Source organism: Lucilia sericata, unplaced genomic scaffold (assembly GCF_015586225.1).
Source record: "Lucilia sericata isolate MDLA Ls3-8-SP2 unplaced genomic scaffold, ASM1558622v1 Contig001421F_arrow, whole genome shotgun sequence".
Lineage (NCBI taxonomy): Eukaryota > Metazoa > Arthropoda > Insecta > Diptera > Calliphoridae > Lucilia > Lucilia sericata.
The window spans coordinates 37,692-54,577 of NW_023995354.1; the positions used below are offsets into that span (position 1 = coordinate 37,692).

Genomic DNA, 16,886 nt, shown 5'->3' on the forward strand with positions numbered 1-16,886 from the left:
TAAGATTTTATCAATTCAGCAAATACATTTTCATATAAATATATCAATTCAACTTTGAATTTCTCAATTCAGCTTTGAATTTCCCAATTCAGCTAAGAATTTCTCAATTCAGCTAAGTTTTTAACAATTCAGCTATGAACTACACACACTTTGCTTAAGAATTTACAATTTTTGTGCTTAATTTGGAGAAATTTATTTTACAACCTTGTTTTTTCTCTTTCTCTAGATGGTTTCATCCCACTATTTCGGGCATTGGAGCGGAAAAACTTTTATTAGAACAGGGTTTTGATGGTTCATTCTTAGCACGTCTCTCTTCATCAAATCCCGGTGCATTTACATTATCTGTAAGACGGGGTCAGGAAGTAACACATATTAAAATACAAAATAATGGTGATTTTTTCGATCTCTATGGCGGTGAGTAGAATAAACAAATAGATTTTGTTGTTGTTGTTGGAGTGAAGCAACTTACAATTTGTTGTTTTGTTTTGTTTGTTTGTTTTAGGTGAAAAATTTGCTACCTTACCTGAGTTGGTACAATATTATATGGAAAATGGTGAATTGAAAGAGAAAAATGGACAAGTTATAGAATTAAAACAACCGCTAATATGCGCTGAACCAACAACAGAAAGGTAAGTTTTGAAAAATTTTGAAAATTTACAAAGATTTCGAGTTTAAAACTGATTTTTTCAAAAGAAAATTTTTGCAGTTAAAAGTGAAAAAGTGTAACTTTTGTTAAAATTTTTATCAAGAAAGCAGAACTTTAGCAAAAGTCTTAAATTATTCCAATAATTTTCTAGTTTTTTTTCTACCTTATGAAAGTTTCATTAATTGTTTAATTAACAATTCTTTGTAATTAACAATTTCTTTATATTTTCCATTTCATTTTAATTACAAAATGATAGTAATTTTCATTACAATTGCAAAAATGTATTTAGAAAAAAAGAAGGAATTTCAAGGTTTTCTTTTTAATTGTTACAAACGATCCCCTTCGTTTAGTTTTCTTAATGAAAGTGTGTAATGTTGTAACAAATTAATGTAAAATTTTTCAATAATTGTATAATTAGAAAGTTTAACATTCCATTTAAACATTTCTTTAAGAAAAAACACTAGACCACAAAGTTTTTTTTTTTTATAAAAAATTTTGAAATTTTGTTCAAAATTTTACAATAGAAATGAAAATTATGACAGAAAATCATTAACAATTTCTAAACGAATAATTTTTATGGATTTAGAACTCTTATTGGACATTTTTAGTCTATGTTCGAAAATTCGAAATTAAGTTCGAATTTTCGAAATTAAGTTCGAATTTTCGAACATCAGCCGAAATCATAGAAAATGGTTTAAAATAGCTTATAAACCATTTCTATAGCTTTAGAACTTAATTTTGGGCATTTTTAGTCCATGTTCGAAAATTCAAAATTAAGTTAGAATTTTCGAACATGTCACAAAATCATGAAAAATTAATAAAATCAACTCAGAAACCATTTTTATAGCTTTAGAACTCAATTTTGGAAATTTTTAGTCCATGTTCGAACATTCGAACTTAATTTCGAATTTTCGAACATGGACAAAAAACCAGTAATAAAGTTAAAATTTGCTTAGAAAACCTTTTTTTAGCTTTAGAACTCAGTTTTGAACATTTTTAGTCCATGTTCGAAAATTCGAAAATTAAGTTCGAATTTTCGAACATGTCACAAAATCATGGAAAAATATTAAAATCAACTCAGAAACCATTTTTATAGCTTTAGAACTAAATTTTGGACATTTTTAGTCCATGTTCGAAAATTCGGAATTAAGTTCGAATTTTCGAACATCAGCCGAAATCATAGAAAATGGTTTAAAATAGCTTATAAACCATTTCTATAGCTTTAGAACTCAGTTTTGAACATTTTTAGTCCATGTTCGAAAATTCGAACTTAATTTCGAATTTTCGAACATGCCCCAAAATCATGAAAAATCAATAAAATCAACTTAGAAACCATTTCTATAGCTTTAGAACTCAATTTTTGGCATTTTTGAAAATTCGAACTTAATTTCGAATTTTCGAACATGGACAAAAAACCTGTAATAACGTTTAAATTAGCTTAGAAAACATTTCTATAGCTTTAGAACTCAGTTTTGAACATTTTTAGTCCATGTTCGAAAATTCAAAATAAAGTTCGAATTTTCAAACATGCCCCAAAATCATGGAAAAACATTAAAATCAACTCAGAAACCATTTTTATACCTCTAAAACTCAGTTTTGAACATATTTAGTCCATGTTCGAAAATTCGAACTTAATTTCGAATTTTCGAACATGAGCCAAAATCATAGAAAATGATTTAAAATAGCTTGGAAATTGATTTCTAAGCTCATAAAATGATTTTTAAGCTATTTACCATGATTTTTAGAAATTTTTTGTTATGTTCGAATATTTCGAACTTAATTTCGAATTTTCGAACATTGTTCAAAATGCTATAAATTGGTCGCAAATTGCGGGAAATTGATTTTTAAGTTTATAAAAAATATTTCTAAGTAATTTACCATGATTTTTAGAAATTTTTTGTTATGTTCGAATATATCGAACTTAATTTCGAATTTTCGAATTTTCGAACATGGCTCAAAATGCTAGAAAATGGTCTCAAATTGCTGGACATTGATATCTAAGTTTATAAAAATGATTACTAAGCAATTATCCATGATTTTTTGACAGTTTTGTCATGTTCGATAATTTCGAACTTAATTTTAAGTTTTCGAACATTGTTCAAAATGCTAGAAAATGGTCTTAAATTGCTGGGAATTGATTCTAAGCTTATAAAAACAATTTTTAAGCAATTTACCATGATTTTTAGACATTTTTTGTTATCTTCGAAAATTTCGAACTTAATTTCGAATTTTCGAACATTGAAAAAATCTTCTAAAATTGCAGGATTTTGATTTCTAAGATTATAAAAGTGATTTCTCAAACAGTTTATAAGATTTTTAGACATTGTTTGTTATGTTCGAATATTTCGAACTTAATTTCGAATTTTCGAATATTGTTGAAAATGCTAGAAATTGGTCTCAAATTGCTGGAAATTGATTTTTAAGTTTATAAAAAATATTTCTAAGTAATTTACCATGATTTTTAGACATTTTCTGTTATGTTCGAAAATTTCGAACTTAATTTCGAATTTTCGAACATTGAAAAAATCTTATAAAATTGTAGGATTTTGATTTCTAAGCTTGTTAAAATAATTTCTGAACAAGTTTCAAAGATTTTTAGACATTTTTTGTTATGTTCGAAAATTTCGAACTTAATTTCGAATTTTCGAACATGGCTCAAAATGCTAGAAAATGATCTCAAATTGCTGGAAATTGATTTCTAAGCTTATAAAAATGTTTTCTAAGCAGTTTTTCATGTTTTTGAGACATTTTTTGTCATGTTCGATAATTTCGAACTTAATTTCGAATTTTCGAACATTGAAAAAATCTTCTAAAATTGCAAGAATTTGATTTCTAAGCTTATTAAAATGATTTCTGAACAAGTTTCCAAGATTTTTAAACATTTTTTGTTATGTTCGAAAATTTCGAACTTAATATCGAATTTTCGAACATTGTTTTAAATGCTAGAAAATGGCCTCAAATTGCTGAAAATTAATTTCTTAGCCTTTAAAAATGTTTACTGAACAATTTTCCAAGATTTTTAGAAATTTTTCGTTATGTTCAAAAATTTCGAATTTTGTTAAATAAATTTCAAAAAAAGTCAATTTTTTTGGTTTGACACCTGCTCTTCTTAATTTGTCTGATTTTTTTATGATTTTCAAAAAAAAAAAGTCATAAATAATCCAAATTATTAACCACCCCCGTATACTATTATAATTTCAACTGTTATACATTTATAATGTCAAATTTAAATTTAATTTATTTGCTTTAAAACTTTCAAAATAAATTGATTTTTAAACTAGATTTGTAGGTGTTTTTTATGATACAAATCAAACAACACACGTTCAAAGATCAAGCAGAAAATAACATTAAAAAAGTTATAGTGAATACCTACATGAATGAAAGTTATTAAAATAAACTATTCAAGTAATTTTGGTTAATTTTTAAAAACTTAATTTCGAATTTTCGAACATGGACTAAAAAGGTTAAAAATGGTTTTTAAAGTTATAAAAATAATTTCTAAGCTAATTTTAATGATTTTTCACGTTTTTGAGCCATGTTCGAATTTTCGAACTTAATTTCGAATTTTCGAACATGGTCCAAAATGCCTTAAAATTGATTTTTAAGCTTTAAAAAATTATTCCTACTGAAAATTTTTATGATTTTAGACGTTTTTGAGCCTTGTTCGAATTTTCGAACTTAATTTCGAATTTTCGAACATGGTCCAAAATGCTTTAGAATTGATTTTTAAGCTTAAAAACATGATTCCTAGTAAAATGTTAATGATTTTAGACGTTTTTGAGCCATGTTCGAATTTTCGAACTTAATTTCGAATTTTCGAACATGGACTAAAAATCTCCAAAAATGTTTTCTAAAGCTATAAAAATTATATCTAAGCTAATTATAATGATTTTTTATGTTTTTGAGCCATGTTCGAATTTTCGAACTTAATTTCGAATTTTCGAACTTGATCCAAAATGCCTTTAAATTGATTGTTAAGCTTAAAAAATGATTCCTAATGGAATTTTAATGATTTTAGATGTTTTTGAGCCATGTTCGAATTTTCGAACTTAATTTCGAATTTTCGAATATGAACCAAAATTGCCTGAAAACGAGTATTAAACTTATAGAAATGATTTTTAAGTAATTTTAAACCATTAGTTATTATTTTTTTGATTGGCCAGTAGAGTAATTTGTTAGAAAAAAAAACAACACTTTATTGTTATTGTTTTTATAAAAATTTCAAATATTTTTTGTTCATATTTAGAATAAAGCGGGGGTGTGCAGAACAAAACTATTATAGCAAAAGCGTGCTTATTTTGTTATTTTTTTAATTGCAATAATAAAGACGAGCAAAAAACAAAATCTATATAAATTTCTTTAATAACCAAATTAGGCTAAAACTATATAAACAATAAACAAAACAAAAACAAATAATTAAACAAACATACAAACAATTAAGAAAACAAAAGATTAGCAAAAAATCTACATTTGGAGGCAAAATATAAAGGAATCTGAAATGCTTAATGCATTAACTTAAATTGCGTTGTAAAATTTTTGTTTAAACAACAAGAAAAAAAGTTCATAATTTATAAAAAACCCTCCAAATAATTGTTTGTTATATACTGCAATCTATAGATTTGCTTGTGAGAAGGCGTTAAGCAAGGCATTACATTATAAAAAAAGACATAAAATATTTCAATAAATTTATTGTATGAAATTTTATTTTATACAAAAAAAAGCATTTTGTTGAAACCATTGAACTTGTTAAACTAAATTTGTTTGTATTTAACAAAAAAAAAAAAAAAATGATAATAATAATTTAAAATGTAAATTGTTATTAAGTGGGTGTAAAATACAATACAAAATTTAACAGTTTTTTTTTTGTTAATATTTATTATAAAGAAAATAATTTATATAATAAAAATTAAAAAACAAAAACAATTAAAAAATTGTTCAACAACGGGGCTTCAAAATGAAACGAATCTATGATTTCGATTATGTCAAAAAATGTCTAAAAGTCATGGAAAAGTGCTTAGTAAACATTTTTATAAGCTTAGAAATGAATTACCAGCCATTTGAGGCCATTTTCTAGCATTATGAGTCATGTTCGAAAACTCGAAATTAAGTTCGAAATTTTCGAACATAACAAAAAATGTCTAAAAATCATGGAAAATAGCTTAGTAAACATTTTTATAAGCTTAGAAATCAATTTCTAGCAATTTTGTAGCATTTTGAACAATGTTCGAAAAATTCGAAATTAAGTTCGAAATTTTCGAACATAACAAAAAATGTCTAAAAATCATGGAAAATTGTTAGAAATCCATTTTACTAGCTTAGAAATCAATTTCCAGCAATTTGAGACCATTTTATAGCATTTTGAGCCATGTTCGAAAATTCGATATTTTCGAAAATAACAAAAAAATGTCTAAAAATCATGGAAAATTGCTTAGTAAACATTTTTATAAGCTTAGAAATCAATTTCCAGCAATTTGAGACCATTTTCTAGCATTTTGAGCCATGTTCAAAAATTCGAAATTAATTTCGAAATTTTCGAACATAACAAAAAATGTCTAAAAATCATGGAAAATCGCTTAGAAATCCTTTTTGTTAGCTTAGAAATCAATTTCCAGCCAATTGAGGCCATTTTCTAGCATTTTAAAGCCATGTTCGAAAATTCGAACTTAATTTCGAATATTCGAACATCTACTAAAAGAGACTAAAATTATAGGAAAATGTGTGGAAATTACTTTTAAGCCTATACAAATTATTTTTAAGCATTTAGCAATGATTTTTCTTGATTTTGAGCCATGTTCGAAAAATTCGAGCTTAATTTCGAATTTTCGAAAATTGTCGCAAAATGTTTAAAATTATATAAAAATGTGTGGAAATTACTTTTAAGCTTATAAAAACGTTTTTTAAGTAATTTTTAATGATATTTCTTGATTTTGAGCCATGTTCGAAAAAATCGAACTTAATTTCGAATTTTCGAACATTGACTCAAAGTGTCTAAAATTATAGCAAAATGTGTGGAAATTACTTTTTAGCTTATAAAAATGATTTTTAAGCATTAAGCTATGGTTTTTCGTGATTTTGAGCCATGTTCGAAAAATTCGAACTTAATTTCGAATTTTCGAAAAATGTCACAAAATGTCTAAAATTATAGCAAAATGCGTGGAAATTACTTTTAAGCTTATAAAAATGTTTTTTATGCATTTAGCAATCAGTCTTCTTGACTTTGAGCCATGTTCGAAAAATTCGAACTTAATTTCGAATTTTCGAAAATTGTCGCAAAATTTTTAAAATTATAGAAAAATGTGTGGAAATTACTTTTAAGCTTATAAAAATGTTTTTTATATCATTTTTAATAATATATCTTGACTTTGAGCCTTGATCGAATAATTCGAACATAATTTCCAAATTTGGTTTTTTGCTAAAAAAAATTGGGAAATTTATGTTTAAATGAATAATTAAGACTTCTAATTAAATTAAAATGATTTTTCCAAAATTTTTGTAAAAAACTGTTTAATTTTACAACAGGAATTCCTGGGAAATTTTTTGTTTCTTAAATCCAGATAAAAATCCCCACTAACCAAAATAAATATGTTAATGTAACAATTAAATACTTATAAAATCAAATGAATTCCCGACTGACTTAATTAATTCCAACTTAAGTGAGGGGTGTGTATGACGTTAGATGTTTTAATTTTGGGTGTTTTATTAAAACACTTTTTATAAAAATTATTTAAATATGTATTTTAAGTTAAAGCTAATTTTACATTTATAATTAGTTTTATTTACAAAAAAAGATAAATTATTATTAAGTATATGAAGAGGTTATAACTCTGCTGTATAGTAAAGCTTTAACAAACGTTTATTGAATTTTAAATTATTTTAGAAATAATTGACGTCGTTTGTTAAGAATGGAAAGACCATCTTTTTGGTTGTACATATTTTTTTCTTATTAAATATAGAATTTAAATATTTTTTTGTACCTGTTTGTTGTAAATAATTACTGTGTTTCATTGTTAAATTACAATTTTTTTTGTAATGTAAGTTTTATTAATAGAGTAAATATTGAGTTATTTCGTTAGTTATTTTTAAGTTGACCTCGCTGTTTTATTAATTCTAAAGTTTATTAACCTTTTAACTGGCTGTTTAAAGATGTTGCTCCACTAAATAGGTTTAAAACGAAACAACCGTTCTCTCGCTTTAAAACAAAAAATATTATTCAATATTATGCACATAAATTTATTAATGAAACTTTTAACTGCTCTTCTTTTTTTTAACTAAAAAAGAAAACAAATTCTATATAAAGTTATACTTAAAAACCAATTCATTCATTCATTCATAACTTTTAAATTTAATGATTAATGGTTTCAAAAAAAGTCTTAATAATACAAAAATACCACTATCACAAACTTTCATCTATTTCTACTTAAAATAAAAGACACTTAAGACAAAAGACCATTAGACCATCTAAAGAAAATACCTTATTTAGCTAAATAGTAAAAGTGTTAGAAATTTTTAAGAAATCAAGCACCCTGCTCTACATATTATGACAATAACTCAATAAAAATCTTAAAATAAAACAAAATTCTATTTAAATTTTTACAGGAAACTGTATAAAAATCAATTTTAAGCAATTTTAGGAAAAAAAGGAAATTTCGAAATTAAATTCGAATTTTTCGATCAAGGCTCAAAGTCAAGAAAAATCATTGCTAAATGCTTAAAAATTATTTTTATAAATTTAAAAGTAATTTCCACACATTTTTCTATAATTTTAGACATTTTGCGATAATTTTCGAAAATTCTAAATTAAGTTCGAATTTTTCGAACATGGCTCAACATCAAGAAAAGTCATTGCTAAATGCTTAGAAACAATTTTTATAAGCTTAAAAGTAATTTACACACATTTTACTATAATTTTAGACATTTTGCGAACAATTTTCGAAAATACGAAATTGAGATCGAATTTTTCGATCATGGCTCAAAGTCGAAAAAAGTCGCTATTAAATGCTTAAAAATAATTTTTATAAGCTTAAAAGTAATTTTCAGACATTTTTTTATAATTTTAGACACTTTTAGTCTATGTTCGAAAATTCGAAATTAAGTTCGAATTTTTCGAACATGGCTCAAAGTCAAGAAAAATCATTGCTAAATGCCTAAAAAACATTTTTATAAGCTTAAAAGTAGTTTACACACATTTTTCTATAATTTTATTCATTTTGGGCGATTTTCAAAAATTCGTTATAAAGTTCGAATTTTTCGAACATGGCTCAAAGTCAAGAAAAATCATTGCTAAATGCCTAAAAACACTTTTATAAGCTTAAAAGTAATTTCCACACATTTTTCCTTAATTTTAGACATTTTTATTCAATGTTCGAAAATTCGATATAAAGTTCGAATTTTTCGAACATGGCTCAAAGTAAAGAAAAATCTTTGCTTAATGCTTAAAATCATTTTTTTAAGCTTTAAAGTAATTTCCACACATTTTTCCTTAATTTTAGACATTTTTAGTCAACGTTAGAAAATTTCGAACTTAATTTCGAAATTTTCGATCAAGGCTCAAAATGCTAGAAAATATACTTAAACTGGTGGAAATTGATTTCTAAGCATATAAATAGGAATTCTAAGCTGTTTTCTTTCATTTTTAGACATTTTTTGTTATGTTCGAAATATACATAGAACTTAATTTCGAATTTTTCGAACATGGCTCAAAATGCTAAAAAATGGTCTCAAATTGCTGGAAATTCATTTCTAAGCATACAAATAGTTATTCTAACCTGTTTTCTTTGATTTTTAGACATTTTTTGTGATGTTCGAAAATTTCGAACTTAATTTCGAATTTTTCGAACATGGCTCAAAATGCTAGAAAATGGATTTGAATGGCTGGTAACGAATTTCTAAGCTTATAAAAATGATTTCTGAACAATTTTCCATGATTTTTAGACATTTTTTGTGGTGTTCGAAAATTTCGAACTTAATTTCGAATTTTTCTAACATGGCTCAAAATGCTAGAAAATGAATTTAATGGTTGAAAATGGATTTTAAGCTTATAAAAAGAAATGCTAAGCTGTTTTCTATGATTTTTAAAAATTTTTTGTTATGTTCGAAATTTTCGAATTTTTCGAACATGGCTCAAAATGCTAGAAAATGGATTAAAATGGCTGGAAATGGATTTCTAAGCTTATAAAAATAAATTCTAAGCTGTTTTCTATGATTTTTAGACAATTTTTGTTAAGTTCGAAAATTTCAAACTTAATTTCGAATTTTTCGAACATGGCTGAAAATGCTAGAAAATGGGTGAAAATTTCTAGAAATCTTCTTCGATTTCGATAAAAAGGATTTGTAGGTAATTTTCAATAATTTTAAGACATTTTTTGTTATGTTCGAAAATTTCGAATTTTCTATTTTTTACTAAATACATATGTCTAAAATTTAAATTTAAAACGATTTCTAAGAATTTGTTTGGGTTTTTCAAGTTTTAACCACAAAACACGTTCAATTTAAACTTATTTTTATAACGGTTTTTTGTATTCATTTAAGTTTTCAATTTTATCGATTAAAGCATTTAAATTGATAAAAACAAATCCTTCTAACATTTAAACATAATTTATTCTGGTCACTTGTTTTCTATTGATTATTTTTATCATTTCTTAGAATTTCTTATAGAGAAAAAAATCACAATTTATTGTATTAAATTAAGAAACTAATTTGTTTTTTTTTTTGCTATTAAAGATTAATTCAATCATGCCAACCACTAGAAAAACTTTAACACTTTTCACATGATTTTGTTATAATTTTTTTTGTTCTCAATTTGTGTTTTAATTACAATTCTGTGATATTGACAGCAAAATTGTAATAAAATCTACTTTTTTTAAATGTTAACAGTTTTCTGTTAATTTATCACGTTTTAACAATTTGCTATTTATAAAACACACACACAACACAACCCAACGATCATTGATCGCTATCGTGTTCATTGTTTTTGTTTTGTATTAAACAAAAATCTCCATAAATTAGTTATTACAAGTAGAGTTTTTTTTAAACTAGATCATATAACTTTTTGTTCCTTTGTTTTTTTTTTCAAGATTATATTTTCATTAAACTGTCGCTTTTACGCCTAAATAATAAAACTTGTTTTTATTAGCAATAAACAAAGTAATTAATATTTGTTGTTTTTGTGTATATTTTTAATTGTTTTTAGGTTTTTGAACAATAACAAAAAAATCGTTAAATAAAATACAATTTCAGTTCGGTAGTTTTATAAAGAAATGTTTTAAAATTTACTTCGTTTTTGTAATGAAATTTCACAAACAAAAAAAAACTTCCTTATAGAGAGATTAATCAAATTAATGTTCGAAAATTCGAAATTTAAGTTCGAAATTTTCTAATATAACGAAAAATGTCTAAAAACCAAAGAAAACAGCTTAGAATTCCTTTTTATAAGCTTAGAAATCCATTTTCAGCCATTTCAATCCATTTTCTAACATTTTGAGTCATTTTCAAAAAATTCAAACTTAATTTCGAAATTTCGAACATAACAAAAAAAAAGGCTAAAAATCGTGGAAAACAGCATAGAATTCCTTTTTATTAGCTTAGAAATCCATTTTCAACCATTTAAATCCATTTTCTAGCATTTTGAGCCATGTTCGAAAAATTGGAAATTAAGTTCGAAATTTTCGAACATAACAAAAAGTGTGCAAAATCATTAAAAATAGCTTAGAATTCCTTTTGATAAGCTTAGAAATCCATTTCCATCCATTTAAATCTATTTTCTAGCATTTTGAGCCATGTTCGAAAAATTCGAAATTAAGTTCGAAACTTTCGAACATAACTAAAATGCCTAAAAATCAAAGAAAACTGCTTAGAATTTCCTTTTATAAGCTTAGAAATCTATTTTCAGCCATTTTAATTCATTTTCTAGCATTTTGAGCCATGTTCGAAAATTCGAAATTAATTTCGAAATATTCGAACATAACCAAAAATGTCTAAAAATCAATGAAAACGACTTGAATTCCTTTTTTTAGCTTAGAAATCCATTTCCAGCCATTTGAATTCGTTTTCTAGCATTTTGAGCCATGTTCGAAAAATTCGAATTTAATTTCGAATTTTCGAAAATTGTCTCAAAATGTCTAAAATTATAGAAAAATGTCTGGAAATTACTTTTAAGCTTATAAAAACTATTTTTAAGCATTTAGCAATGATTTTTCTTGAGTTTGAGCCATGTTCGAAAATTTCGAACTTAATTTCGAATTTTCGAAAATTGTCGCAATGTGTCTAAAATTATAGAAAAATGTGTTAAAATATCTTTTAAGCTTATAGAAATGATTTTTAAGCATTTAGCAATGATTTTTCTTGATTTTGAGCCAGTTCGAAAAATTCGAACTTAATTTTGAATTTTCGAACATGAATTTAAAATGTCTAAAATTATAAAAAAATGTGCGGAAATTACTTTGAAGCTTATAAAAATGTTTTTTAAGCATTTAGCAAAGACTTTTCTTGATTTTGAGCCATGTTCGAAAAATTCGAACTTAATTTCGAATTTTCGAACATGAACTAAAAATTTCTAAAATTATAGAAAAATGTGTGTAACTTATTTTTAAGTTTATAAAAATGTTTTTTAAGCATTTAGCAATATTTTTCTTGATTTTGAGCCATGTTCGAAAAATTCGAACTTAATTTCGAATTTTCGAACTTCGCCTTAAAATGTCTAAAATTATAGAAAAACGCGTGGAAATTACTTTTAAACTTATAAAAATTATTTTTAAGCATTAAGCAAAGATTTTTCTTGACTTTGAGCCATGTTCGAAAAATTCAAACTTAATTTCAAAATTTCGGAAATGAACCAAAAATGCTTAAAAATGATTTTTAAACGTGTAGAAGTGGTTAATAAGTCATTTAAGAGGATTTATGTCGATTTTTAGCCATGTTCGAAAATTCGAACTTAATTTCGAATTTTTGAACATTGACCCAAAATGTCTAAAAATGAGTTTTAATCAATTGAAAATTATTTCTATGAACTTAAGAATGATTTTTCTTGTCTTTTGATCAAGTTCGAAAATTCGAACTTAATTTCGAATTTTCGAACATTGACTCAGAATGTCTAAAAATTATTGTTAATACTAAAGAAATTAATTCTAATTAAATAAAAACGTTTTTTTTCCCAGATTTTATATTTCAAAAGTTTTCCTTTCTATTTTGTTTGTCACTGTTTATCTTATAAAAAAGGCGCGTTTATTGTATTTTTAACCTTGACTTGATTTTATTTTTCATTAAATTTTATTTATCTTTATCCATATCAGTACTTTTTTTGGGGCCTTTAAAAATCTTTCCCAAATCTTCTCTATTGGTCTTTGTAATGAACAGAATATAAATATAAATCTTTTTTTTAATAATACGATTTTTACGATTTTTTGCACGTAACATAACGAACGTTTAACAATAGCTTAATAACAATAATATTTTTTAAAAGATTTTTTTTAATAGCTTTTCATCAACAAGCTCATAATTTTATGTAAATTTTGTTTAAGAAACAAAAAATTGTTGAAATTAATTTGGAGTCATAGAATTTACAAGAATCAAAGTCCAACTCTATTTGTTTTTCCCCTCCAAATGTACCTTTTTCTATAACTTTTATATTTTCTTCTACGTCTATTAAACATTTTTCTACGAAAGGGGAAATACTTTTTCACTTTAAGTGTCCAATTATCTAATGCAAATAATCACTAAAACGCATTTGGAAAAAATATAAAAAAACTATAAAAAACTAACTTTCATATAAGTGTTTAAATGCATGTTATTACAATAGTGGTCATTGGAAATAGTTTGTCTGTCCGTCTCTAGAACATGTGAATGATTTATATTTAATCATATTTACATAAGTTCATCGAGTTTTTTTTTTATAGAAATGAAACCGCTTATGGCAAAAAAAAAAACCAATCACATTTTTAAAAACAACGTATTTGTTTTTTAATTGCGTTAAGAATATAAAAATGTTTGTAACAAAAAAATCTTTTGTAACTGATATTAATGGCTTTCTAAAAATGAGTGTTAATAGAATAACTAGATATGAAGCTATAAAACATATTAAAAAGCCCACCATAGACCAAACTACAGATTAGAGTATACACCAGACAAAAGACCAGACTAGAGACCAGACTAAAGACCAGACTAAAGACCAGACTAAAGACCAGACTAGAGACCAGACTAGAGACCAGTCTTGAGACAGCATTAAAGTCCAAACTGTTGACCAGACAACAGACCAAGTTATAGACATACTATATTTCAGACAGTAGACTAGGCAATAGGCCAGACTATATACAGGACTATAATCCAAACTATAGAAAGGACTATAGTCCAAACTATAAATAGCTCTATCGTCCCGACTATAGACTAGAGTATAGTCCAGACTATAGACTAGAGTATAGTCTAGACTATAGACTAGAGTATAGTCTATAGACCGGAATATAGTCCGGACTATAGAGAGGACTATAGTCCTGAATATAGTCCAGACTATAGAGAGGACTATAGTCCGGACTATAGCGAGCCTATAGTCCAGATCATAGGGAGGACTATAGTCCAGACTATGAACAGGACTATAGTCCCGACCAGGTCTATAGTCCAGACTATAGATAAGACTATAGTCCAGGCTATAGACAGGATTATAGTCCTGACTATAGACTAGACTATAGTTCACACTTTAGAATATAGTTCGATTATAGGCTAGACCCACACTGTAGACTGGAATATAGTCCATACTGTAGACTAGACTATAGTTCAGACTATAGACTATAGACTAGACTATAGACTAGACTATAGACTAGACTATAAACTATACTATAGACTAGACTATAGACTAGACTATAGACTAGACTATAGACTAGACTATAGACTAGACTATAGACTAGACTATAGACTAGACTATAGACTAGACTATAGACTAGACTATAGACTAGACTATAGACTAGACTATAGACTAGACTATAGACTAGACTATAGACTAGACTAGACTATAGACTAGACTATAGACTAGACTATAGACTAGACTATAGACTAGACTATAGACTAGACTATAGACTAGACTATAGACTAGACTATAGACTAGACTATAGACTAGACTATAGACTAGACTATAGACTAGACTATAGACTAGACTATATACTAGACTATAGACTAGACTATAGACTAGACTATAGACTAGACTATAGACTAGACTATAGACTAGACTATAGACTAGACTATAGACTAGACTATAGACTAGACTATAGACTAGACTATAGACTAGACTATAGACTAGACTATAGACTAGACTATAGACTAGACTATAGACTAGACTATAGACTAGACTATAGACTAGACTATAGACTAGACTATAGACTAGACTATAGACTAGACTATAGACTAGACTATAGACTAGACTATAGACTAGACTATAGACTAGACTATAGTCTAGTCTATAGTCTAGTCTAGCTTGAGATTAGACTGCATTTCCAACTTTAGTATATTAAAGACGAGACTATAGTGACTATATAGTGACTATAGTATAAACTAGACTGTAGTCAATATTATAGACTAGACAACAGTCCAGACAATAGAGTGTAGTCCAGAGTGTTTAAAAGTTCACACGTGTAAAAGTCTTTGTAACCAGGTTGAGTTTTATACGAGACATTAAAAAAGACATAAAAAATTACTCAAAGAAAAGGACAAATCCCCCTTTAAAATTATTTAAAAAAAGAACACTTTGTGGTCTCAGGTGTATGTGACTTTAAGCACGATTCTTTCGGTTTATAGTATTAATATTAATGTGTGCTTTATATTTTATTATATCTAACAGCAATTGTGTGATTTTTTCTCTCACATAATAATAAGTTTAAATGTGATTTTTTTCGTTATTTAAGTGTAAACTACTTGTTGTTATTGTAGCCGAGAGGCGTAATTTAAAAAAAAAAAAATATTGAAAAACGTGCCTTGTTTGTATAAAATTTTCAAAATCATTTAGAATTGAATACCAAATAAAAAAAAAAGAAAAATTCGAACGTCATAAATAAGATTTTTGAAATAAATTGAAAATTTTTAAAGACATGTAATAAATATTTATTTGTTTTAGAAAAATTGCAAAAAAAAAAATCATATTTATTTAATAAACTAATTAAAATTCCTTAATTTGTAATTGAAAACATTTCTCTATAATTTTCATTTAATGATAGTGATGTTCAGATTTAATTTTATTTATGCATTTTTTTAAAAAAGCCACTCCTAGCATTTTTTATTGTTTTTTGCTTTATTGAGATAAATGTTATGTCAAGAAAAGTAAATTATAACAAAATATTGTTATATAAATGTAATAAATTAACTTATAGATTTATAGAAATATTAATTGTAATTAGGCTCGTGTTTAGGAATGTGTTTTATTTTCTTGATTATATAAAAAGAATTTTAATATCTAATAATTAAGTCATCTTAGAAATTTTATTAAAATGGAAGTAAATTCCAAAGATATTTTTAAATCCAACAAATTTGTATAAGAACTTTTACATTTTTTAAAAATTAAAAAAAAACTGTATGTAAATTTAAACAAATCTTAAATTATAGTCTAGTCTACTGTCTGGACTATAGTCTAGTCTATAGTCTGGACTATAATCTGGACTATAGTCTAGTCTACAGTTTGGACATTAATCTAGTCTGTAATCTGGAAAATATTCTAGTCTATAGTCTGGACTATATATATATAGTCTATAGTCTGGATTATAGTCTGGACTATAGTCTAGTCTATAGTCTGGGCTATAGTCTAGTCTATAGTCTGGACTATAGTCTATTCTATAGTCTGGACAATATTCTAGTCTATAGTCTGGACTTTAGTCTAGTCTATAGTATAGTCTATAATCTTGACTATAGTCTAGTCTATAATCTGGACTTTAGTCTATGTAGTCTATAGTCTGGAATATAGTCTAATCTATAGTCTGGACTAGAGTCAAGTCTATAGTCTAGTCTATAGTCTAGTCTATAGTCTAGTCTATAGTCTAGTCTATAGTCTAGTCTATAGTCTAGTCTATAGTATAGTCTATAGTCTAGTCTATAGTCTAGTCTATAGTCTAGTCTATAGTCTAGTCTATAGTCTAGTCTAGTAGTCCTAGTCTATAGTCTAGTCTATAGTCTAGTCTATAGTCTAGTCTATAGTCTAGTCTATAGTCTAGTCTATAGTCTAGTCTATAGTCTAGTCTATAGTCTAGTCTATAGTCTAGTCTATAGTCTAGTC

The 16,886-nt window shown here is 25.8% G+C and overlaps 1 protein-coding gene across 2 annotated transcripts in view; it reads left to right on the top strand.

The window, feature by feature from the left end:
* The window catches only part of LOC119611319 (tyrosine-protein phosphatase corkscrew), an 80,893-nt gene that overhangs the window by 7,097 nt on the left and 56,910 nt on the right, over positions 1-16,886 (top strand). For both annotated transcript variants that reach the window (XM_037966859.1, XM_037966861.1), the window contains exons 2-3: positions 227-414; positions 503-629. In XM_037966859.1, coding sequence (XP_037822787.1) covers positions 227-414; positions 503-629 — 315 coding nt within the window. The remainder of the gene's footprint in view (positions 1-226; positions 415-502; positions 630-16,886) is intronic.